Source organism: Protomyctophum parallelum, assembly GCF_964188405.1.
Source record: "Protomyctophum parallelum genome assembly, chromosome: 6".
Lineage (NCBI taxonomy): Eukaryota > Metazoa > Chordata > Actinopteri > Myctophiformes > Myctophidae > Protomyctophum > Protomyctophum parallelum.
Window position 1 is genome coordinate 13,567,501 of NC_139701.1, and position 27,892 is coordinate 13,595,392.

The 27,892-nt window shown below is 43.9% G+C and overlaps 1 protein-coding gene across 1 annotated transcript; it reads right to left on the reverse strand.

Annotated features, from left to right (window-relative positions):
* LOC310860686 (ubiquitin-conjugating enzyme E2 R2-like) lies at positions 1–27,074 on the reverse strand. Its single transcript, XM_083767778.1, has 5 exons — positions 26,305–27,074; positions 8,987–9,073; positions 8,007–8,104; positions 5,173–5,307; positions 1–4,567 (listed from the first exon to the last, which is right to left on the reverse strand). The coding sequence occupies exons 1-5, from the start codon at positions 26,485–26,487 to the stop codon at positions 4,348–4,350; spliced, it is 723 nt and encodes a 240-aa protein (XP_083623904.1). The 5' UTR covers positions 26,488–27,074; the 3' UTR covers positions 1–4,347.
* Positions 27,075–27,892: the final 818 nt, after the last annotated feature.

A 27,892-nucleotide genomic window follows, 5' to 3' on the forward strand; every position in this document is an offset into this window, starting at 1 on the left:
TCTAATAAAGATCTTTATTTTTTTTAGGTTTTAAATAGATTTACAAACCATAGGAAAAAAAAAACACATCAAGTGATCGTCAAAATATCGACATGTGCATATCAAGGTAGAGATTGTAAACAGTCTTTTTGAAGCGAGAAGGTGAGCATTTGGAGGGGACGAGCTCATCGGGAGAACATCAGTTCACCATGGGGTGGAGAAGAGATGTGGTATAGGCTATACGCACGGCCTCAGGTTTGTCAGGGTCACTCAGTTGGGGGAAAAAAAGCTTGCGATTTGTTTCGCTTGGTTTTTCCCTGAGGTGTTGTCTGGTATCTCTTAGTTAAAGCTGGCGACTCCCTCCAGTGATGCCTGGCCAGTCAGAGCTCAACGAACAGGGCGGGTGGGAGGAGCTCAGTGAACAGGGCGGGTGCGCATGTTTAAAATCAACAGTAGTTTGACAAAAAGATAAATCCCCTTCACCTGGACAGTGATGCATGGGGAGGGTCATTCAGCTGGACAGTGATGTTACATACATTAGTCAACTCCTGGACAATTGAATATTTGTCAAAGAACATTCAAAGAGCAGGTGAATGCTTAAGTTACACAACCTTTCCCGTCACAACAGTTCACATATTTATAGTCTTCCATAACAATGAATAACCTGTTAATTAAATTAACGCACTTAATAACATAGAATAAAAATAAAACATTGTGGTTCATGCCCCAGTTTTGAAATAAAAATAAAAGCATTATATCAAAAATAATTAAAGGAACCAAAAAGAGGGGGAGGGCATGCCAAGAGCCCATTCACAACGTTTCTTTTTCTTTGTTTTGATTTTAGAAAACACGAGTATAATCCAGACGTGGTCATCTCTGGACCGCGTCATAAACCTTTTTACCAGATCTAAAACCATAGTGTGTCATTATTATAGCATGCTAGTACAGAACTGCTGTCCATGCTAAAGGCCAACCCCATTATCCATGCTTTCACACTTCGTCTACTTAAATGGGCGTCTTACTCAGTGAATAATACTCACACGCTACCGAAAAGAGGAAAATTTCAAAATAATGCAGGAGAACGACTGAAAACTGTCGAATGGCTGTATGTGTTTTAGGTGTGCAACTCTGTGGCCTGCGTGAAGGCAACAATAACCCCAAGGGTGTTGCCACTTGACTTATAGGCTCCAAACGAGCCTATATTGATGAAATATACAAAACCCCATTAAGTCAACAGCACCCTCCACAATGAATCACATTACCGCCCGAACTCTCATGACGCAACAAGGGAGTCCTCAAGGATTCAGATAATTCAAGATGGTTGCCGAGTGACGACAGAACAAGTGCCAGAGGGCCTTCACACAGACGCAACAGTAGGGGGCGTCTTCTCACTGAGAAGGCTGGTGAAATCTCTATTCTGTGGACACACCCGGCTCTACTGTGGCCTACAACAGGTACACGCCGAGTGTACATCTCAGACACTCTCAAGAGTTACAGATCTTTAAGGGTGCATTTGGAACACCCCCCTCACAGAACCCTGAGGGACCCCGCTTAGAATAAAGTGCCAATCCCTGTGTATGAATACAAACACCGACACGACTCACAAAAAGCACCTCCTCCTAACGAGCCTCGTCTTATCTCATCTCGTTATCGCAGATTCAAGGATATTCGTTAATCCAAGAGCCTCACTGCAGCTCAAAGTATTAGGTGTGCCGTTAGGGAGGGCCCATGCATACTCTGGGTTTTGGCGATACGGTGACCACCACAGATTACCAACCACCGTCAGTTCCACCCCGCAGCGCCCAGAGGGAGGCGGGGCTGTTTTTACTAACCACCGTGGTGGTTACTGGTTAGGTCACCTAATGACCTTTAGGCTGCAAAATTCACACTGGACGTCGAGTTAGGACTGGCTTGTGCTACTCCATGCCGGTAGTCAAGTGTCGTGTGACGATGAGGGGACATTTTCTTCCTATCCAGCAACAACCTTGACAGGCTCAAACTTCAGCTCTGTCAGATGGAAGCTGCGAAGCGGCAGAATGAGCAGCATTGTGTTGGAGTATACAGTCCGTAACCAGAACCATGTGGCCTCAGCAAGAGAGGCCACGTCTGACCACGGTCAGTTCCGAGAAGAGGAATCGACTTGAGCGCCACTCAAAAAAGACGAGCTCCGAAGGTGGGCTGGAGGAGCTCGAGTTGAAGAGCGTGAAAAACTGACCACTGCCCAAAGAGCACTGCATATTAAACATATTTAAATACACTCGAGAACTGACTGCATAGGTCTCAAATACAGTACATCGGATTTCACAAGTCATGACACACTCATTTGTAAATTAATTCAGGGATCTAAAGCCTAATTTATACTCCAAACTTTACAACAGCGTGGCTTGCCAAAAACAGATTTTAAAATGGAAAAAAAGGTGACATGGCGTGCTTGCATTATCGACGTGAGAATCCGTTATTTCCAGGCTAGCGACGAGGCCGTACGACAAACTATGAATTAGGCTTTATGGACAAGGCAGAGTGGCAGTAAGGACAGGACGGGAATACCCGTTTCAAGCGATATGATGAATGCTTTTGCTAGCAAAAGGCGTTTTTATCTTACAGACCTTGTTTACATAATTCAGGATATGACAGGAGTTGATCAAAACACTGATAAGAGTTTGTATACTCAATCCAGGAGAGAGCTGTGAGAGTTCTGCCTTATTGAGCCTAAATATTTCCCTCAGGCTGGTACACAGTTAAGTCCTCAGTTTGCAACTTATATATTTGCACCGATAAGTCTCGGGGTTAAATGAGGGATTTTCTTTAAATGAATGAACTGAGGATTTCACTGTGTCCATTTGGTTGACTAGATGAAGGACCCAGACAGACATGAATGTGGTTTGTTATACATAGCAATTCAGATCTAGGAAAAGGTAGTGAGGGAAGGCACAAGGGAGTGAACCGATTTGTTTTCTTTGACATGGAACACTTCAAAGCAGCACCAGCCATGTATTTTCGGGAAGGTCAAAGGTGAAACGCAGCAGGGCATCTGAAATGGCGGTTGAAAAGACGAGGTCACACACACACACACACAGGGCTCGGGCTGTGAACAAAGCTCATACAGGCGAGTCAGGCCCTCCAACACATACACAGTAAAGTCCTCAGTGTGAGTTCAAATCTGAGTGTACAACACATGATGTAACCAATGTAAGGATCCATTTGGTATAGTCTGAGTTACAAGAGGATATAGATTAACACCAAGGGTCTTACTGTGTATACAACACCGCTTAACAGCTTGCTTCTCATTATTCTAAATTAAATTCTTCCTTTCACACTGCTCGTTAGCTCGGAATTCCACTTGTTACGTATACCTCCATCATGTTGATGTTATCAAGGAACGTCTGAGTTTCCCCTAGAGGAAGTCAGCAACGAGATAGTCTTGATAAATTCTTAGTCAATAGGGAAAAGAAAGAAAGAAAGAAAAACAGTCTTAAAGAACAAGATTGGTTCAGTTAATTCCATCCAGTTCTTTAACAGTGGTGCAAACAAACGAGTAGAAAAAAAAATGTAATAATAAAAAAAAAACTCTGCATGACCTTTTACACTAAAAGAAAACCCTGTGCGCTGGGCAGTGATCGTGTGTGGAAACCTCTACTCTAAAGACAAAAGAAAAACACATGAAAAGCAAAAAAAATAAAATGAAAAAAAGCCTTTGTATAGCTTCCTGTTCTCTAATGCATTCTGCATGTTTGTTTGTGTCGTGTCTGTTTTAGCGTGCAGGTCTCCGAGTCTGCACCGGGGGGGAGGGGGAGGGGGCGGGGGCGGGGGGGTGTTGGGGACATGTGCTATAGAGCATAGAAGTGGCCGTGGTTTTCTCGACCCACTGAAAACTCATTTCCAAAATATTTTTTCCCCCCATAGAGATTCACAAAAAGGATTTATAGCAATCATTCTAAACCCAAGAATCCCACCATCCAAGATCCTGCTGAATCATGACCATGATAAAAACCTTTGATTCTGTGAACAAAAAAAATGAATATTTAATTATATTTGATAAACTACATTTAATAAATATTCTTTGTTTAGCGTTTTTCATTTTCTCACCAGGATGGCTTGATTATATAGGCTCAAAATAATTGATATAAATATTTTTGTAAATCTCTATGGTAAAAAAATAAATAATGGACGATTTTTCAGTGGGTCCAGAAAAACACGCCCACTGCTATGCTCTATAGGAAGAGGACCGGGGGGGAGGGGGGGCGAGGGCAAAGCCAGAGATTAAAAGTTCAGTTTGTGACGACGGAAAAGGGGAACGGGGGTGGTTGTGGGTGGGTGGGGGGGGGAGAGAGTGTAACCGGGGGCTAGGAAGGAAGGAGGGGGGCGAGGTCAGGAGTCCTCGGTGCCCGAGTCGTCGTCGTCGTCGTAGCAACAGTCGTGGTCGTCCTCGTCGTCCTCGAGGTCCTCGTCGTCGTAGTAGTCGTCATAGAAGAGGTTGGAGCCGTCATCGGTGGGCGGGGCGCGCGTCACCACACAGTACTCCGCCAGCGTGGTGGGCACCTTGACGCCGTCGCGCTCCGCCTCTGCCTTGGTGGCGTGCACCTGTTTCCTGACGACGGAGGAGAGAGAGAGAGAGAGAGAGACTGTTACGAACCTCCATTGGTTCCAGTGAAGTTATTATTTAGCCATACACTCGTTTTAATCATTTTATTTCGTTTAATATTTATAAAACCCACTTAAGGCTCATACATACTCCAATTTTAGGTGATAGCTTATCACCGTGGTGTAGTTTGTAAAGGGTTGGAAAACTACAACATTACATAGTCAGTCGCGGTGATGATCAGCCATCACCGCGGACACAGACACATCTCTGTTTTTACTATCAGACAAGTCCTTTCACTCTGGCGCTATCACCCCGTTCACTGATTGGTCTAGATGTCGAGTGGGTGGTTTTGCAGGCACGGGGTTTTTTGCATTCGATTCAGAGGGAGGCGGTGTCAGTGCTTAAGGACATCACCGCGAGTATGATGGCCTCGACTCGTTATGAAGGTGATGGGTGAAAAGGTGATCACCTAAAACTGGAGTATGTATGAGCCTTCACACTCTTTCACATTCTTTCAAAATCTCACAAAGAAGCGACGCGTAATGTATTAAAGCGTAAACGCAGCCAACGTCATGCTGCCATGCTGAACAGTAAAGAAGTTAAAATCCTACTTAATGATCTCTGCGTATTCTCGGTCCTTGCCCTTGCTGTCCCTCCACTTGCGGTACATGACGGAGGCGTCCACGTTGGCCGGGGAGAAGGTGTTGGGCTCGTTGAGCAGGGAGATGACACTCAGCAGGATGGTCCTGGTTGGGGGGGGGGGGGGGGGACAGATTAAATAACACGTCAACAACTAGCATTAACCTGACTCCGTGTCCTTCTCGTACAGTAGCTGCGTCGGCAGGAAAGTAAACACCAACGCCGCAAACTGAAAAAAGTGTTAAGCATTGGGTTTAACACTTTATTTAAAAAAAATAACTCACTATCGAGTCGGACATGTAGGCCATTGTCTTCGCTTGCTTTCCCATTTTAAGTCGCTGGGGAAAAAAATTCCAACAGGCGCTTCTCGATGCCGCCACACCCGGTCTCGCCAACGTCCCGCCCGTAGCTGCCGTTCGATTGGTTCCACCCGGGCACGGGTCAGTTTCAACATCAAACGCTGAGAGTTCCCAGATAGAGGCTGTATTGTGAACTCGTGAACTCAATACCACCATTGAACTAGCATCCCTAATTCCGGAGCAAAACGTTCAGTCTAAATCCAGATAACCTTGTGGCCCCCACCCTGCTGTTGCGGTGGTCATCTTTATAATCTCTCAGATGATTTAAGCATGCACATGTTCCTGTGCTTGTTGTTATGAAGCAACCTCAAGCCATGGGCTATTTTAAGCACCATAGTAGCAGTCTGTGGATGCAGCGTGGAGAGAGGTGCAACATCAGCAACTTTCAACAGACTGATCTCCCATCCGACTACATACGACTTAGTCTGTAGTAATCTGGACGACAAAAGTTTGGTGTGTTGAGAGGCGAGAAAGGAAAAGCTACACAACAGGGTATGACGAGATGGGACCGACAGTGGGGGAAAAAGACATCGGGGAAAGAGAGAGATAAACAGAAATGGAGGACCTCAACGCAAACAAGTCTTAGTGCTTTTCTGGGTTTATTAGGATGATGTAACGATATATCGTATATCGATAATTGTGTTGAAAATATCGTGAACAATCGTATCGTGAACCTCATTATCGTGATACGTATCGTATCGTGAGTAGAGTGTATCGTTACATGCCTAGTTTATCCTCTTGGCAGACCTTGTATTGTACTGTGCTTTCCTCGAACTGTTAATACAACTTTCAATCAATTTCCAAAAGGAAAACAAAGACAGATGCGGATTGCGGGCTACAGTAGGTGAGCCCTTAAGCCCCAGAAACTTCTGTCGTCTCTAATGTGCCTAATTGATTTGTAATCTTTGCTCCAAGAGCAAAGCTTTGTCGAGGACAATTCAACAGGCCACCAGCTAGTGCTCCTATACTGTACGTTATACTGCACCGTTATGGATATTTGATGCTGTCGTGTTATACGTTCTATATTGATTTATTTATTTAAAGTCTAAACAGAAAAGGAAAGAGGGAGAGAGAGAGAGGGGGGAGTGACATGTAGCAAAGGTCCGCCGGGCCCAGGAATCAAACCGAGGACTCACACTATCAGGCATCAAAGCCTACGTGGTAGGCGCCTTAATTAACCACCTGTTACACCGTGGATGCAATTTTATACAGCTATAAGGGAGTGAAAATGTACCATTTGTGTTTGTGCATGAAACTGTGTTTGCATAGCCTGGGCAGCATTCCTTTTCGGGTTTATGATGATCAGATGATATCGCTACGTCAGGTTGTAGTCATTGGTTTGTAGTAATCAGGCCGGAACCATTCATCTGGAACTTCCTTTCCCTCGAAACCAATTCTTCCCCAATAAAAGCCGCAGGCTGCGAGAGAACGAGGCTCGCTTTTATTGTTATTCTTCCGGTTTGAGGGAAAGGAAGTTCCAGATTGACGGTTCCCGGCCTGATGACTATACAAAACAATGACTACAACATGACGTAACGATATCGCCCGCTCCCGACCGGATCACATGGCAACTTTGTAACAAAGACCAGGCTTTCCTTCGAGGTGGAAAGCCTGGTGACGCGAGGTTAGTGTTTCCATAAAGAAGGGAGAGAGAGAGAGAGAGAGAGACACACACACACACACAATGGGAGCGCTTAGGGGTTTGACTAAATGTCTGCACACAAGCGTGTTTGAAATAAGGCATATGAATAATACAACATGTTTGACTGTTTGCTGCGTTTACACTGCAGCACTTTAGAGATGGTAACACTTTTACCATCTCTAAAGTGCTGCAGTGTAAACGGTGCACATTTAATATGCACCGTTTTAGAGGCCAGTCTGACAGAAAGGTCAGTCAGTCAGTCAGTGATCATTGAACAAATCCCAAGGTCCATAATGTGGATATCATCAAGACAATATAATCACATAGGGAAATCATAGGCCCTGTGTATAAACATAGTACATTTGAAAGAAATGCTTTTGATAAACTTGGAGATGACCCCCGTCTGCTTTGGGGTCACAATTTTAAGTGGGAACTTGATAAAGGGATTGCCAAAAGACTGGCAAATGATTGGCTGTGACACACCCTAGCCTAGAGACACATCCCAGTCCCAGGTCAGAACAGGAAGTGGCCAGAACCGGAGGCAGTGGCTCAGGGGTAGAGTGGCCGGTAGAGCGGACTTCTGGGAACTGCATGGTTCCCAGTTCGATCCCGGGCTCCGTGTCGAAGTGTCCTTGAGCAAGACGCTGAACCCCTAATTGCTCCCGATGTGGAGGTTGGTGCCCTTGCATGGTTTCCTCCGCCATCGGTGTGTGTGAATTATAGCGCTTTGGATAAAAGCGCTATATAAAATGCACCAATTTAGAGAAATGTTATTCTATGGAGTCAATAAGTTCCTTCCGTGTACCTGACGTTCTGTGTGGGGTTCCATCTCTCTGAAGGCAGCTCGCCACTCTGTGGGTCGTCTACTGGGGGATGGAGGATGGAGATGCACACATCCCCGTTCTGGTGTACACACACACACACACACACACACACACACACACAGCGCCTGTCAGTAGACATTCATAGCAAGTAGGCTGATCCACATCAATACACAACGGTCACCATCATGACATTTTACTGGGCGATTAATTGGCACACGATTGAAGTGTATTTTGCATTGAACAGATGGAATTTTAAAAATAAATGTTATATCTCTCTCTCACACACACACACACACCCCCCCCCCCCCCTCAACTGGTGCTGTTGAATGAGAGTAGTCCACTGACATGACATATAATATTTAACTCATTTACTACATTTCTACAAATGCCTTCTAAATCCTGACAGTTTTCTGAAAAACTCATGTTTCCATGTCAGTGGTTCTCAAGCATTTTCATGTCAAGGACCCTCAAAAATGGCTGTCGACCCCCATCTGAAAATATGTAGTCCTCTCTCTCTCTCTCTCTTGGCGTTTAGACTTCGTAAACAAAGATTCCACAGGGCCGATATGACACACAACAAATAAATGATACATCATATCATACTAGACATCACTTTATATACCATGGAGGGCAGTCATCATGGCCACGCAGACATGGCGTCCTCTCAGCTTTTATGACGCACTTCATGCGCATACAACTATGGTGACTGACTGCAGAAAATAAATGCTCCTTTTGAGGGAAACGTCGTGTGAGGCGATCCATCGCCTTGCGACAGTCGCAGCTACGAAGCGACGTATAGTATAATCATCAGGCCTTTATAGACATCTTGCTGTGTGTATTGGATCCATACCCCCTAGAGTCTAACTCGAAGGCTTGCCTTAGAGTTATACTTATCAGGCCATTTTGTCCCAAGGCCTCGAGAGGGGGCATCTTGAGATCAAACATTTAGAAATTCAATTACCTCGTAGATGTTGGGGTGCCACATCTTGGTGAGGAAGCGGAAGGTGGGAGGTGAGTAAGGATAGTCGATGGGGAACTTCATCCGAGCCTACGAGAGAGAGAGAGAGAGATGGAGGCAGATAGGACGAGAGAGAGAGAGAGAGAGAGAGAGGATAGGGGAAATGCCCATTAGTGATGCAAGAGAAGAGGCAGAGACGGACGTGGCACTGGAACAAGGACTGCTAGAACTGTATCCTATTTCACCTTCTGTCAAATAGTCACTACTCACTCAAACTGCTTAGTACACTTTTTTTGGAGGGGCGTAAGCCACTCCTATGTCCAGCTTTGAGGGTATGTGTAATCACAAACATTTAGAACGCAAACATTAAATGCTATCGACAATGAAGTTATAATAATTTCTTCTCCTGTTTTCTACATGAATATAACCACATTATAACCATATAAAACGAAATGGTAGTTAAATGCTGCAATTTGTAAAAATGACAAAATATGACTCTTAACGTTGCTGAAGTGGGACTCATCCAAAAGACCATCCCTGCATCATTACATTGAAACCCCATTTACATCACTGTGAATGGCCCGTTTTAAGTGTTTGTGCAAACACAAACATTGAAGACAAAAGTGAGGACGCAAATTGTGATGATGTATGATGATGATAAGAGCACACTTCACACAGGTGTGGTGTTCTTTCTTAAAGTCAGTAATCCTGAGGTTCATAATGATAAAATAAGTAAATTTTTAGTTGGTTAATTTCTTGGTCTCAGTTCTCGGTCATGATTTAACAAAGCAGTTGAACATACACAGAATAAACGTTACAGAGTTACAACCGACCGAAAAAGGTGAAGCCGAAGCTCATTATGCCCCACCTTATTAATATTTAAAATAAATGTCACATAGAAATAAAGGAACCAAAAGCAAAAAAAAGAAAACAAAGTATCAACGGTGCTGTACTAAAATATCGAAACTAACGGAACCGAACGAAAAGAAACATCAAAGAGGTTCTAATTGGGCTTAGCAAAAAGAAGGAAAAAAAAGAAAAAAAAACACCACATGCTTTTCCCCAGTGACGTCTTGCTGTGCGTGTATCAAATCCACCATGGTAAATGTGCCCTGCTCGCAAGCACGGACAGGGTCCCGGGGTAATTGAATCCAGTACAGTGCACTACCACAGACACAGAGATAGGAGATAGAGAGCAGCTGCCTAGCAGAGAGAGGAGTCCCCATGAATGCACTTCTTAAACAAAAGACCTACATTTTACGGCACGGTGGTGATTGACGAGCATCTTAGTGAATGAAAGGCCCTACGCTATCCTGCTGATTTGAGTTTAATGCCGATTGCAAAGAAACCTAGTAATAGTGTTTGTGGATTAATGGGGGGATGGGGGGGGGGGGGGGGTACTGAGATAATGACAGTGTAATGTAATACTGTCTGTAAGTACAGGCCTGTTTGGTTTTCAGCTGCTCTGCAGTGTGTGGAGCTTAGTGTGAAACCAGCAGCCTAGAGCGGACTGGGTAAAGATCGTTGGCCTCTCCCCCCCACACTGGAAAGATCTACACCAGGGTTTGGGCAACTTTGACGATGGCCAATATATTTACACACTCACTCCAGAGGGCCACAGTGCATATTACTGTCGTAGCAAAAAATTGCCGATCTACAAGCTCAAAACGCATCGCAATGCAACGCGTTTTGAGCTTGTAGATCAGCTATTTTTGCTATATTGGAACCTCTTTATTGAATTTCAAATGCATTTAGTTATAGTTACATTGGTCACACAAAGATAATAACATTTTAATACTAGTCATGAAGTAATTGAAGTGGGTTTGGAATTGTAACAGCTGAAATCAATACTATATCAGTATTCTGATATTAACAAGCGGGCCGCATTGAGTGAAGGTGGGGGCCGCATGTGGCCCCCCGGGGCCGCCAGTTGCCCACCCCTGAGCTACACAGTTTCTGCGGTCTAAAGAAAAAAGGACAGACTTCCCACCCTGGTCACTCACTGTTGGAACTGTTACCATCAGGTAGCGACGGTGCAGAGAAATCAAATCAAAGGACAAACTCAAAAACTGTTTATGTCCCACAGCGGTATCCCGTTCACACGCAATGCTTCTAAAACTGCAATACATTTTTAAAGTGCAACAAGGGCTTGTGCAATAACAGAGGATGTATGGTTGTTTCTTGTGTGTATAATAGGCATTTACTTTGAACTAATTTATATATATAGTGATTTGATGCACTGATCAGTTGGCACTTTCCTTTATCTATTCTATTGCAGGGCCGGGGGTTGTCTGCTCCAGCTGTCACTGCAACACAAGACAATCTATGTGATACACACACACACACACACACACACACACACACACACACACACACACACTGACTGTGGTGTGCGTGCGTGCACGGAGACTCAAATGTCAGGTTTATAAATCCTATTGTCAGAAGAGCGTGTGTGTACAGAAAGAAAGACACTCCTCCCATTCCACAGGGCAATCCAGTGAGGAGGAGGAGGAGGAGGAGGGGGGGGGGGTGTGTTGTACCCATAGAAACTAAACCGAATACACATTTACTCACATATTAATACGTCACTCACAGCATGCAGCCCCCCTGCCGATATAACCCCCCCACCCCCCCACACACACACACACTTGCTGATTCGGCACGGTCAGCTGGTGCTCCCCACACTGTGCCAAATGTCTGTGACGGGCTGTGTGGGCGATGGGGAAAGAGGGGGCACTGGAGTGGACTGGCGATAGGATGTCGGAGTGGATTTTCCAGATTTTCCACCAAGAGGGCTTGTCATCCAACATATACATCAGATTTATCCATGTGCTGCTGCATTTTAATCTAGAGTATGCTATGATGCCTGCCATAACGTAAAGCCATGCTATGTTTGCATTATTTATGATCCCTTAATAATTTCCTTACTTTGACTTCACACAGTAGTCATGTAGTAGCAGTCAAAATGTAAGGCTTCGTAATCACAAATTGCACGGGACAAAAATCACATAAATATACAAAGTTCAAGTCACTGATACATTTAATAATTTAGCTAAAATAGCTGCTATAGTTGCTAACTTGCTGCTATTTCTATTTTTGAAAAATTGATATTTTTCAACATGGAAACGATTATGCAAAAACAATTGCGATTATCTCAAATCATTGCGATTGGCCACTCGCGATATGTAATAATTGTGACAGTCCATTCTGGACGGGAACCCGTTTGTGTTTTAACTAAGCATTATTTAGCTATTGAAAAATAGCAGATCTACAAGCTCATAGCGCGCCACCGAGTGGCGCGCTACGAGCTTGTAGGTCTGCTATTTTTGAAAAACCGTGAAAATGTGGCACAAATCTTTGAATATATATTCTTTCAGAAGACTTTTTATTTATTTCAGGCCTAAATGTGTTAGTCATGCACATCTAGTGTGAATTTGCACAGTGTAACTCAGTCTCAGTGTTAGCGTCACTGAATTAGTTTCTGTACAGTATCGTACTTGGCATTAGAGAGTCTGGAATCATAACCACATGGTCCCGACTCCCCACTGTGTGTGTGTGCTGTGCAGGGCAGGCCAGGCTCGATGGGCAGGGTGGAAAACGGTGACAGAACCCCAACAGAATGCAATGCTGTGCTTGTACAAAGAAAAGCGGCCAACGCAGAGAGCTGGCGTCCTTTAGAGGTCATAGGGGTCAAGTCAACATTGCGCGAATTACAGGTTGGCGCAGATGCAAACAAACAAGTCACTGAAGTCACACTTCAGCAGCCAAACAAAAGAGAGACTAGAGGGCCCCCTGGCCTGCAGGAACAACTCCCACCTGAACCTTTTGTCCCAAATAAGCACCAAAATGGTACCAAATGGTGCATTTTATCCAAAGCGCTTTACATAGATTGTGCATTACATTCACCCACCCACCCACCCCCACCCATTCTCTCACACACACACACACACACACCGAGGAAACTATGCAAGGCAGCATCTTGCCCAAGGACACTTCGACACCAACTCTGGGGGAGCCGGGTATCGTACAGCTGCTCTACCCCATGAGCCACTGCCGTATACTGTCAAGAAGTTGTGAATAGCGTTGTGAAAGTGTTGCGAAATGCATTTGTAGAAAACTCATTTCGTCACCAATACAACAATCTCCAGGTTTCACTTTTTTGTGTTTTCATTTTCTGCATGCTTGTACAGTGTGCAATGCATGCATGTGTGTGGAGTCTGTGGACCTACGGCATTTACAGTTGCATTTACAGTAAATTAACGTTTAAAAAGCATCTAAACTTCCATTTGATACAGTGAAGTGTTGCGTTGTTTTTTGTTTTCCCGCTCTCACTTGTAATCTTAGCAATTTTTATTTTTCTTTTATCCGAATGCAAGTTGAACACTGACTTTATAACAAATGTGTATTTGTAATTGTATGTGTACTGGAATGTTTATTCTTATGTGGACCCCAGGAAGACTAGCTGGTTGCTATGGAATCAGCTAATGGGGATCCAATGGTAAGAAAGAGACAAGTTCCATGTAACCATTTTCCATCCTAATAGTGTTTAATTCGTCAGGGGGTTGTAAATGGTGCCAGTGAAAAACTGAAAACCACCAGTGGCAACAGGCCAGTGAAGGAGCAAATAAGACTCATATACGGGGCAACGTTTTGGGGCCCAATGAATGATGTTATAGTAAATCACTGAAGAACATCTTGTTGCCAGGAAACTCTTTGAAGATGGGCAACACTCCAGCCCATACAAAAGCCAGATTCCAGGGTCAAAAATTGATTTTCAGTCCTTTCAGAGAACCTTAATAAGTTCCTGGTGTGTATCACCACTTTGAACGCAATCAGGGGAGTCGGTGATAACAAAAGGCCAGTGGAAACACCCAGACAGCAGGCCAGCCACTCACTGGGATATCCATGCCTTGAAAGGTGAGCAAATGCTTTTTTTTAAAGCAAGTGCCTTATTACAGGCCCCAGCACCACCATGGATGGATGCCTGGAAGAAGGCAACAGTATTAGTTTTCACCATGCCGCTTAACCCATTTTGGACTGAAGTCGATTAAAAAAAATGTCTTCCTAATTTTTCTGAAAAACCCATGTTTCTATGTCAGTGGGGCTCAACCTTTTTCATGTCAAGGACCCCCAGAATTATCTCTATTGGGACACGGACCCCCATCTCAAAATATGTAGTTCCAGGGACCCCCGCAGAAGCCAATATTTTAGTTAAAAATGTTCACTCTGAAAAAGACCTACAAGCTTGTAGCACGCCACTCGGTGGCGCGCTATGAGCACACACACACACACACACACACACACACACACACACACGAAACAGAAGTAGCAAAAGTGGCCGAACAAACAGCTGAAAGACACGCACATCCAATTACCTACATAGGCATGGGTGCCGGAGCAAAGACAGTCATAGAGTAAGAATAAAATAAGCCTGCACACCAATTTCAGCTCCCGATAATTCTTTACTTTAAAAAAGGTGGTAACGTTTCGGGCCAAAGCCCTTCCTCAGACCTGACAGACACAAGCTGGATGGACACACAAGAACTGCTAACAGGTCAGTGGTGTGTTGATTTCTGAGCGAGTATAAATACACCACGTTTAAATGACAAACTTCATAAACAACTGCTAGTTTTTGTAACTTTCATGGCCCACCTTATCTTCCGTTTCTAGATAAGATAAGGGAACCAGGGGAAGGGAAGATAAAGGGAATTAGGGAACCAGGAAAGAGAGAAGGTGAAACAAGAAAGGCTAACAGGACCAACTATATATTTTATATATATATATATATATATAGATACAAATCAGTGATTTAACTACATCAATATTGGGTATAAACTGAGGTGCACAACTCCCAGGGGCAGGAGTAGGGATGGAAATCGAGAACTGGAATCGTTATGGTAATCGGAATATTTAACTGACGGACAATCTACGCTTCATTAATGTCAGCAATATAATTTCGGACAGTAAATGCAATGCACCTTGCAAAATAATGACATCGCTGCGTTTACTGATGAACAAAAAGATATGGAAGGACCATTTGTCGTAGATTTGTAACGTGCCACTGCCTACAAAATGGCAGAGATATGCATGTGTTTTACTTTTTTTTTTATGTTTCTGTGACAGTGTTCAGACTCTGCGACAATCAAATTGGTGAAAACCGGTGTGGCTGTACCACTACCACCCACCCGATTCAATAAGGAAATGGAAAAATGAATTTGACTGCTAACAGCAGAAAGGGTAAATAAAAACCTATCAATTCCCATCTCTATAGGCAGGAGACAGAAGAACGGCCTCGCATGGCATTCACTCATATAATAGAATACGAAGGTTTATTGTCCATCGAGGGAGAGAATGAGAATCCATTTCAAAACGGACAGCTCACATGGCTGGCAGGGAGGACTGTGCAATACCGGCCGGGAGGAGAAACCTTCCATGGCCGCAGGAGGAAGGCTGAAACCCTGGTCTATACCCGCACAACTGACACCGAGCCCCTAGGCTAAGTTCCACTGAGATCGATGGAGGGAGGGGAGGTAGAAAGAGAGAGGCAGTGAGGTGTGACCGCGCTGCCGCCCTGAAGGCAGACGCTATGAGTCTGACAGTGGAAAAGGAGGAGAGGGCATGAAAACAAAATGTGACGTAGCAGCATAGTCTTTGAAGACAGTCCAAGATTAGTTCACCTCTCAATAGTATAGCTCCCTAGGGCCAATACTGAACATGAGGTACAAGTTATAAATATTTACCTCCTGCCATGAGGATCCCCAGTCTCATCACCACTCTGAAGACAATAGGCAAGGCAACAACATCACCAACACAAGCTAAGTATGTGCTCATGCATGTGTGTAGCATAGCGGTTCCCAAACATTTTAGGCCAGGACTCAAGAGAAGGTTTATGTCTCCCCCGGGACCCAAACTAATTGTATGACTATGGGTTTGTGAGCTTAATGTAGATGATTGGCTATCATTAGCATTAGCGCACACCTGTTTACCTGTCGCCAGAAATGTTTAGACATGTTTGGAGCGATGCAGGGGGTGGTACGTATATACGTACTTGTCAAATAACGTCCCATAGCTGGGGGGGTGCGTACTTCGCAGTAAAATAATTAAAAACAAATACGTGGGAAACGGAAAATAACGGGACCCACAGAAATGTGTCCACGACCCACAAATGGGTCCCGACCCACTGTTTGAGAACCAGGCAGTGGTGTAACACATACACACACACACACACACACAGAAGGGGGTTTTCTCTGGTGTGCCCTGTGGACATAAACCGGCAACAACATGCCGACATCAAGCAGCAACAGATACTGGGAGGAGTGGGAGGGAGGAGTTGCTTTAGGAATATCAACCGTGTAACGCGTGAGTCAGTGTTTGTGTGTTGTGTGTATGTGGTGTGTGTGTGTGTGTGTGTGTGTGAGGTGTGTGTGACATGGTGTGTGGTGTGTGTGTGTGTGTGTGTGACACTGTGTGTGGTGTGTGAGAAACAGTGTGTGCGTGTGTGTGAGACACTGTGTGTGTGTGTGTGTGTGTGTGTGTGTGTGTGTGTGTGTTTCACGTCTCTCAAGCTGGTGCAGGAAAAACAGGATCAGGCCACGGCTGTCAGAATGTGCTAGCCTCAGCATGGTTGTTCCAACGTGCAGGGGTGGAAAGTAACCAAGTACATTTACCTTAAGTACTGTACTTTGAGGTACTATGTACTTCCAATATCAATTGTTTTTACTGCCACTCCACTACATCTCAGAGGGGAACTTTTTACACAACTACATTTATTTTAAAACTTTAGTTACATTGTAGATTTTGATTATAATGACAAACCATACATTCACCACTTCAGCCATTTGCAAATAGAAGATCTACAAGCTCAGAGAACCATACATTCACCACTTCAGCCATTTGCAAATAGAAGATCTACAAGCTCAGAGGTGAGGTGGACGGGTCACTTTTCCTCACAGAGGATATTGTGTATAGCAGCCTGTGAAGGGATACAATTAAGGCATTTAGCAGACGCTCTTAATCCAGAGCGATTTACATTAAGCAATAATTTAAAAAAGCATGTATCGCACAACACATACATAAAAAGTAGTTATCATGAAACATGCGTAAGCTAAGAACGTAACAGTAGAGTACTATATATATATATAAACTATACATATGTACTATAAAGTGCTATGACTACATAAAATGCAATTCTAGTGCCGTCTACGTAACATGCTATAGGTCTGTATAAAATGCTATCCAAGTATACATATAGGTCTACTAGTGTTATCTAAGGGGCTAGGGCAAGTGCTACAGGCCATGATGAGTCTGAAAAAGGTGGGTTTTCAGACTACGGCGGAAGATTGGGAGTGTAATGGGGAAGTGCATTCCATAGTTTTGGACATCCCTGCCTGGATTGTGTAACCTAAGGTCTTCCCATGCTAACTACATCTGAAAGAGAGATCGAGATACAGTATCACAGAGAGAGAGACACAGACATGGAAAGGGGAGAGAGAGCGATGGGGGAGAGCCGTCAAAGACAGTGAGTGAGGAGAAACAGAAGTGGAGAATGATGGGAAGGAAAGGTAAACTGGGTCACAGGCAGCAATCACGAAACCCCGAACAAATAAATCACAACCTAATTCTCCTTGTCCCCGATTGCTCAATTATATCCCTTTCCATCATCTCATCAATCTCCTCTCCTGTGCAAATTGAATGAGTTGCAAGACTTCAAGAACAGCAGTGTCTCACACACACACACACACACACACACACACACACACACACGATTATTTTTCATGTTGGCTTTTATGGTCATTTTTCAAGTTACGCAACAGTACAACAACCACCTACAAGGCAAACTAAAAGAAAATGGAGGAACAGGCCATATCACCGAGTGGCGCACTACAAGCTTGTAGGTCTGCTATTTTTGAAAAATCAAAGAACCACTGACATAGAAACATAGCTTTTTCAGAAAACTGTCAGGATTCAGAAGACATTTATAGAATCGTTCCCAGGTCAAAATGGGTTAATCAGGGTCTCAGATCTCAAGAGTTTGCTATGATGGGACAATGAATAGTATTACATCTATTGCCGTGAAAAGGCCCTGTCACATCAAGCCGACTTACATAACAGCGACTGATCATCAGAATCGCTTTGCCTCACGTCTTTGCCAGGTCAAAGTGACACTGGAACACACCACAAAAGACTGACCACCGATGGCTGACTTGACTTGCACACAATATGTTCTGCAGCTGTCCTGCATGATGGGAACCAGCAGGTGGCAGTAATCTGAATCACAGCATACTGTCATGTAGCAGAGTGGAGCTGGAGTGAGTGGAGCAACAGAGTCTTGTTTCCATTTAGGCCCTATGCAAATCAATTCATATGTACGCTTCTCAGTAACAAGAATGCAAAAAAGAATAGCCTTCGTCCAGGTTGGGAAAGTGTTCTTTGAGACCATAATCCGCCCTATATGCCAATCGTCTTGCTCAGGGAGGGACACTTTGACACAACGGCCAGGGCACAAAGCCGTGGGCTCTCTCTTTACCCAGAGTCCCAGATGGCCTCGAGTCTCAGCTATAAGGGCGTACGTAAGTCCCTGCATAGGAGTGTCGTCATGTCCAGGCCAGGGGGTGCGATTACCGGTATGTACATGCATGGCTGGGGGATGTACGTACTTGTGCATCATCAAGCCACCCGACGCTACAGAAACAGGAGCCCATATGGGCCACCTGAAGGCTACAGTACCTGCTGCCAGCAGCTAAATGATTTAACCGTAGCCTTTTAGTGGGTCGACTACCACATTAGTTAGCCATACAAGGACAATACACACCAAGAGTACATGACCCATTAACCCATTTTGGGGCGGGAACCCCTTTTGGTGTTTTAAACATGTAAAAAAATAGCAGATCTACAAGCTCATAGCGCGGCGCGCTACGAGCTTGTAGGTCTGCTATTTTTGAAAAATCGTGAAAATATTTTTTTCAGAAAACTGGAGGATATAGAAGATTCTTTTTTAAATTTTGAGGTCAGGCCTAAATGGTAAGAAAGACCATCTCTTGATGCTTGGAGAGGCCCGCTGCCTGGTGGTCACCTCCTAGGCTCACAGGCAGCTCCCCTTTCACGAGACCCGCACCAGGGACAGGAATGGTCCAGCTTTCTTTCTGTATCACCTCCCTCTCTCTCTTCCCTCTACCCAGCTCCGGTTTCTTTTTAGCGACACGGCCATGAGGAGGAGAAACATGACTCCGGCAGCGCAGGCCGGGCCAGGACCAAACCAGCTCTGACCCTTGCTGTGCAGCAGCCAAGGGCTGCATGGGGCCCTCATTTACACTATACGGCCCTGAGGGACCTCCTACATGCCCCCCCTGGTGCTCAAATACAAACAAATGCACACGCACTCCCTCTCTTCTGACCTGAGATCAGATTCTAAAAATGTCTTCTACATCCTGAAAGTTTTCTGAAAAAGCTATGTTTCTATGTCGGTGGTTCTTCGATTTTAAAATAATAGCAGACCTACAAGCTCTGAGCTATGAGCTTGTAGATCTGCTATTTTTCAATAGCTAAAGCATAACATAGTGCCAACACCAAAACGGGTTCCCGCCCAGAATGGGTTAAGCCAAATTCCACTACCCAAAACTCTCAGCCCCTCGCTCACTCACTCACTGTGGCGGTGTTGGTGACATTGCCGAAATATGTGACCATCTTGTCAACTTCACGTAAACGTGCATGGTAGGCTTTTAAATATGTGGCCTAAATACTGCTATAGGTTTAACTCTGTTAATAAACAAAATTGCAATGATTCACGTTCGAACACAGACATTATGTGACGTCTACACGATTGTCAAATATTTCAGCAGGTGACACCAATTACGCCGTCATGCTGGAGTGGCCGAGTGCGAGTGAGTGGCAGAGATTTGGGGTATTGGTCTGGAATTCAGCTTTAGGCGTAGTGCCTGTCAACTAGCCTAAGTCAGAGAAGATATAAAAACAGCCATTGGTCTGGGCCCAAATCCAAGTCCATCTCTAAAAGAGATAATGATGATGATGAAGGTACTGGCTTAAAATGCAAAACATGCCGGGGCTGCGATATGAAAACAAAAGACCTGGATGGATGTCATCGGTTTGTTGGGATATTTCGGTTTCAGAAATGCCTCGTGCCAATTATATGGAACACTGGAGTGAATCATTACTACCCATTTTGGGCAGGAACCCCTTTTGGTGTTATGTTTATGTTTTAGCTATTCAAAAATAGCAGATCTACAAGCTCATAGCGCGCCACCGAGTGGCGAGCTACGAGCTTGTAGGTCTGCTATTTTTGAAAAATCGAAGAACGACCGACATGGAAACAGACATTTTTAGAATCTGATCTCAGGTCAAAATGGGTTAAAAGCCAGCTTATAGTTCAGTTCGCCTGCGGTAACAAAATACCTCTGAGCTGGCATGCGACGCAGCGAGGCTCTGTCTCTATCCCTTTTGGAAGTACAAACCGATACAATGAGCCCTTTCCTCGTGCGCCCGCTCTCCATGCATACCCTCATCATCATGACATTGTGTGACACAGCTGCGCTGCTGACACGGCCCCATCACAAACACAACAAAACCTACTGGAGTCTAGTCTCTGCCATGGCGATTCCAAAGAAAAGAACGCAGGCTTTCTGTCACAACAGAGCCCTTACCCCACACACACACACAGCATAGTTTCAGCCTTACGTCACCCAGCACAGCAGCAACCAGAAATCTGCCCGCACGCCGCACAAGAGCAATGCAGATGACCTCACTGTGTAGTGCATGTGCAGTGCACTGCGGTTGGACGTGGTGGTGTGGATTTCTTTCGCCGTTCTGGTCTGGTGCAAGGTGTCGTGAACACTATAAGGGGCAGGATGAAGCTATTTCTGCCGGCCGTCCCTCGTGAGCCTCTGTAAACCAATGCAAAACCGTAGAGGGCTCCACTGTGTCCCAGCAAAGCATCACTTTAGCAAGTAGGCCAAGTAATCGCTTATACAATATTCATTTAGGGACACCGACCCAGGGTTGCCTAAAGGTCGTCCAACCAGGTAGATATTAATACAGACACAAGTTTGTATTATTGCATGAGGCAGTAAACCACACACAACAGATATTGTATTAAAGATGCTCCAATCAAATCGGTCACCGATCGGTGATCTGCCGACATTCACTCCAAATGACTCGATCTGTGATTTACCCTATCTGGAGAAACCGTCTTAGACCATTTAAGTTGTATAAAGTCAATCAGATATATACTATATAGTATAATATCATTTTTCATCTCTGTGGCCTAAACATTCTCCACTTCCTCCCCACAGACAGAACGGTGTCGCATCTATCGGCCGATCATGAGAAAAACAATAGGTGATCGGTCCCAAAAAAAAACCCGATTGGAGCGTCCCTAAATTGTATACATCTGTGTCAGAGACAGGGTAAATAAGAAAAATATATGTATAAAATATATTTATATATATATATTCCCCAATGTGGGTCTGATCTACTGTTGGTTGAAGTGCTGCAGGACATTGCAAGTGGACACGTTTAGCCGAGAAGGTTAAGATTTGTATATGAAATAAAATATACAAATCAAACATAGATCTTCCTGCCCCCAAAGAGACATGTCGCCACCCCCAAAAATAAACTGAACCAAACCACGATGACCCTGAAATACAGTGAAACGGTGACAACCCGTGAACAAGCCCTACAAAACATAGCCTGCAGAATATTAACAAGATGGTTCTAAAACATGCTAGATGAACTTTAAAAAGGCTGGTTGGGGGCTAATTTGGACTGTGACTCCCCCAGACTCCTGGAAAAATAGAGCGAACAAAATAGCGGAATCATGAGTGGAATCATGATGCAACAGACACAAAACAGCTTCTTTTCATCCTTCAAATTGGTGAAACTCCCTTGAGGTGGAGGGAGAGAGACAAATGAAAGGCTACACAAGACAGGCTGTATATAAGTTACAATGTCATATGCAGATTGCAACAACGTTTTACCAAAAAAGTGTGTTGAACTTTCTCTATATAAGAAAGTAGTGTAGTGTGTGTATATATATATATATATATATATATATATATGACAACAAGTTGACTCATTGGACTCCTTCGAGGTCAGACTCGGATGCCTCATTCTAGACGGCTAGCCAAAGTTTTCAACACTTGCACTGGTCAGTTTGCAGTGCGAGTGTTACCAGTGTGCCTGGAGGCGGATGACATGGTCTGGAGAATGATGGAGAGGCAACAGAGACTCAGTCCCTTTCTCCAGCCGTCTGAACTAAGGGATATGCTGGCACAACTGCCATATTCCATCTCCCTTGCTTGGCACTAGAGTACTCTGGACCAGACTACCAGAGAGGATGCACTTGGCCTTGAGCAAACACATCCTAAAAAGACCTAGTAGGAAGTAGGTCCTTGCTTTTTATGGGTGTAAAGATTAACTGGTACAAATATTTTTTAACGACATTAACAATGATACTACATCAGTGCACCCTTGTGACAATCTAAACGATATAGCACTGACGAAGGTCTTAGGAACGAAACGTTTGCTTTTTAATTGCACTTTGAGCACAGAGCACTTTATGAGCATGATAAAAGAAAAGAAAACATGTTTTCTAAAGTCTCAGTCAAAGGAGTTTTACTTCTATTTTTTATACTGTGAGCGAGTCTTTTTCTGTCAAAGTTTCCCAAGACAATCTAAACGCAACATGAATCGGATGATGATTCAGTTTGTTACATTATTAATTGCAGCCAATTCTACTTTAGTATTCACTATAACCTGCCCTGGGAGACTGATCTGAGGATTCCATGTCTTTACTTTTCAACACAACAGCTGACAACAGCCTCGCTCATTCATTTCACGACAGCGCTGTGAGGCAAAACAATACCTCCATTTACAGCACAGAGCCGTGTCAAATCAAAGGCTTCGTCCCTGAACGGTGCTAAAGCCCATCATGTATCTAGATAGGTTTTGTATTTCCTGAGAAGACTACAAAATAATACAACAATATTCATTCTGGCCATTGATCAAATATTGAGAAGCTAAATTACATGGCTGTGTGTACGCGCATCGCTGGTGGACAAACTGACAAAGCGACTGAGTAAGTAGTCTCGTCAAGCTAACTTGCTCCTTTGAGAGCAAGTTAAACATCATCATACCCACTGGAGTTAACAGAGAATCCATAAGATCTCTCTCTAGATGAGAGAAAAGTATACAAAATATGATTTAGCAGAGGTTCGTGGCAGTCCCTGCCCTTATAATTCACATCCTCAGGCACGGCTAGAATCAGAATCTTTATTGCCACACCAAGTAAAAAGTGGGTGAAATTCCTTTTTGCGCTTACTTCCCACTAGTAACTACTTGGTTGATACAACACAGTAGTATGGCAGGTACTTTGTTGTTGCTACTGTACACTACACTATAGCCTAAAGACAGGTGGTGACTAACGGTTGTTTTGTCTACTGTTCACTAAATGAATCTGCTCTTGTGTAACAATCTTTATGACCAACACCCATTTTAAGAAAAACGCCTGACTCAGCCAGGTTACACGTGACATCACAGTCTGACTGACGGCCCAATTGTGATGAACAAACCAGGCAGTTGCACGCAGAGTCAACCCGTTTTGTTTTTTTGTTAATCAACCTGTTGAGAACGGGGAGGATCTTTTTCAGCCATGACATGGTAAACTGGTTTGTTGGTTGGAGAGTGAGCAGGGAGGAACAATGACTCACAACGAAGCGGTGCATTTCACAGCCAAGCTGCGCATTCCAGTGGACCAACAATGGAATCTCGTACACGGCTCCCACACAAACAGTGTGCAGTCAGCAACCATAATGCTGGCCTGGCCGGGGCCTAGTTAAACTTGTGCTCAGCATCACCAGTGGTGGAAAAAGTACTCAAAAGTATCAATACTGCAATGTAGAAATACTGTTACAAGTAAAAGTCTGGAAAAAAAGATTGACTTGAGTAAAGTATTTCAAGTGTATACAAATCTTTTGAAAATAGCAGATCTACAAGCTCACAATAAGCCATTTTCAAATGGCCGAAATGTAAATGAGGCTGAAGTGGTTCATGTATTGTATGTTTTTAAATCTAAAACTACAAAGTAACTAAAAGATTTCAAATTAATGTAGTGGAGCAATAGTACAATACTTGGATCCGAGATGTAGTGGAGCAGAAGTAAAAGTATTGTAAAGTGGAAATACTCAAAAGTAAATTCCTCAAAATTGTACTAAAGTACTTAAGTAAATGTACTTAGTTACTTTACACAACTGACAACCGAGCCAAACCGGGTCCTCAAGGGACCGTAATCTTAAAGCACAGAGCGGCCGAACTGAGGCACGGCTCAAAGAACGGTGCGGTTATGATAAGCTGGCTATAACCTAGCCACAATCTGCTTCTTTCACAAGAACATTATGCTGTTATATGGAAAGCCATCGTCAAACGTTTGGGATACATATAGGGGGAAAAGCAGAGTTAATCAACTCGAACAATATATAGGCAACAAATATATATACAGCCAAAAACTAATAATTTGAAAATAAGAGAGCTTTAAGTAAACCATGTTAAATGTGAGAATAAATTGTGTTTGGGTGGGTCACCCCCCTCCATTATTAATGTATGGTCTTTAAATGACTGATATGGGTCAGTCATTTAAATATTAATAACTGGCTTATGTATCGTCCTGTAAAAGAGGAAGATTACTAAATCGAAATGAAGAAGGTCCCCATTTCAACGAGGAATTGCCTTCTCTTGCTGGGTAAAGTTACACAAATAGAAAACGGGCCTCCTCCTAATGGGACAAACAATGCAAGTTTAGGACCTGAAAAGTGAAAACCTGTACAGCAACATGTTGCGACATGTTCCCTTGATTTTACACATGGGGTGGTTGGTGTTGAACACTATTGAATCAAAGTCTAGGCTACACTTCCCAGGATGAGTGACGGTAGAATAGAAGCATTGCTTTGTTGACAAAAGGCCAATACTCAAACGATCTGTGAAAACGGCTGTATAACAAAAAAACTTTGATACAGCACACACACACACACACACACACACACACACACACACACACACACACACGAGGAAAAGGGTGAGTTATATGGGCTTGGCTTAACACAGAGCCGTTATTATGGAAACAAGCCATTGTTTGATCACGAAGGCACCAAAAAAGTTAGCCCCTTTCGGGACCCTACGTAAAACTTTTTTGATATTTTGTTTAGTTTTACGTTGGGTCCCTGCTCGCTAGTGTATTTTCGTATGGAAATTCCTAAATGCGGATGTGGCGATTCTCTCTAAAATAGGCCCCGCGGCATGTGACGCCATTATTTTCCTTGAGTTATTCTGAATTCGGTAACTTTAAGTAGCTATACATCCCGGTGCGAATATCTCCTGTGGCGCGGAAGCCGTTAAGTATTTTTAATCTTTGTTTGACCGATTTGGTCGCTTTATTTCTTCTTGTTTGTTTACCGTTTATTGTACCGCCTCCCGGTGTGCGGTTGGCTTGTGAGGCTACGTCCCTGCCTCTGATCTGCTGTGTCATAGCTATAGCGCCACTAGCTAGCCAGATAGGCGGTACAATGAGGTGTCAATAAACAAGAAGAATCCAAGCTTCCAAATCGGGCAAACATATATTAAAAATACTTAACGGCTTCCGCGCCACAGGAGATATTCGCAAAGGTATGTATGTGTACTTATACTTTACATATTCAGAAAGCCTCATACTGAAGAATATCGTCAAAGAGCGCGGGGAGGCGTTTTAACATGTAAACACAGCCAATAAATGTTTTAATCAGGTGGCATGGACGACGAGGAACAGGACCCAATGCACTGGGTCGAACAAATGTCAGAAACTTCAGTAGCATTTGGGTTCTGCTTGGAGGGCTACAAAAAAGTATCACAGTGTCAAAAGTGTGACCATGTGGATGATGACTAATAATAGCTCTGCGGTGCTGGGGACGGGTGTCGTGCCCAACAGGACCTCCTCACTAGTAATAAACAGCTAGATCATCAACAAAGAAAGACGACTCCTCCTTGGCAAATAAGTTAACAACTGTTAACTTAGGATCACTATGACGTCGTGGTGGTGGAGTCGATTAAGGATAAGGAAAAGTTGAACAAAGAAAGCCAGAAAGGGGTATAAAACAAATGGTATCAAACGCCACACAATCTGAAAATGAGGAACACACGACCACAAAAAACACAAGTAGTTACACACCCGGGAGGGGGGGGGTGTCAGTTTAATTTGAACGGTTTATTATACACACATATTCACAAGCAAATCACTTCATGTCCATTAGCCAAATAAAACGAAACATTTGGCAGCAACTCACCTTAAAATAACCACCTTCGTAGTGTGTGCTCGGGGGTCCGTATATCGCCACTTCCCAGTTGTACATGTCCGAATCGCCCACCAAAGTTATTTTGAAGCCTTCAACTGGCTCGTCTTGGAGACTTTTCATCTCCAGCATCAGTGCTTTTTGTGAGCTGGCTACGTGATGTCCATGGTGAGCCATATTCCACGACGATTCGTGGAATGAAAACCACCAATCTTCTGCTTATACAAAAAAGGACAACAAAAGCTAGCTTCGGTGTGTGTGTGTTTTTTTCCCTTCTTCAAATTATAACAACAAAGAAGCGCCTTCCTTCGGCTCGGTTCGGGACCCAACAATGGATTCCTCTTCCACAAACAAACGCTCTAGAATTCTCGACTGGACTTTCTGGGGGCCTGAGTTTGTTTTCGCTCTCTCATCTGTTATGATTCGGTGGATCTCCCGTTGAAGATAACAACGACCTACTAAATACAAACCCCCTTTAGCTAAAGACGGCTAGCCTGCTACTGCTGCTGCTAGCCCCGTCCCCTCTCTCTCTCTCTCTCTCTCTCTCCTCTCACGGATGTATTGCTATTCAACAACTCTCCCCAGTCCAGACGGATTAAACGCGTGTCCTCTGCTCAATGCAGCCAGCAGAGCGTTGGAACAAACTCCGTGGGGGAAGAAGCAGGTCCCTGTGGTAAAAAACGTGGCCTCTTTTGTCAATATAGATTGCACAGCGAGGTGGACTCAATGATCCAACCCTCCCCTTCAACTCCTCAACTCGACTGCTGCTGCTGACAGTGAACTGAAGGAGAGAGAGAGGTCTCTTGAGTCCTGCTGCTTGCCAAGCAAGGCTTTCTGGGAATTGGAGTACCAATGCATAATTGTCAGCTGTGTGCCAACCAGTCTATGGTGCCAACACAGCTGGGACTACTAGATCAGAGTTTCTCAAACATTTGTCATTTCAAGGACTGGTCGTCCCCCAATGCCCTAATAGCTCTGGTCCATATGAAGGCATTGATTATAGCTATGGACCAGAGCTATAGGTCCCCCATAATAACTATGTTGCAGTCAGACATGTTAAGGGTCCATTTGGGGGTTCAAGTAAACTTTAGGGTCCCTGGACCCCACTGGACTAGATAGATATTAGATACATAAATAAATAATCTATAGGCCAATGATTCACTGTTCAGTGTTTATAGGGAAAAAAATATCCTTGCACATGTAAACCTGTGATGAGTTGATTGTCGATTTAACTCTTGAGTGAAAGCAAGTAGACCCATAATGGTCATTTTAGAATGATTCATTTGAACAATCTCAGGGTTACATAATTGATACATGGATTTTACTGTGTAGGTTAACTAACTAAATGTTAGCAATAGGATATTCAAGGTCTCTGCATGCTTCAACCGCTCATGGTCAAAAATAATGAAATACAGCACTGTAGCATTTCTCATGTGGGAGTTTATTATTTCACTGTAACACAAAGACTACAGCAGCCTTTATTTTATTTTGGGTAGACTTCTTTCTTTAAAGGGAACGTTGATAAGACAACATACATTGTCATAGTCAGTAATCCCCTTTAAAACATTATATTACATCTTAC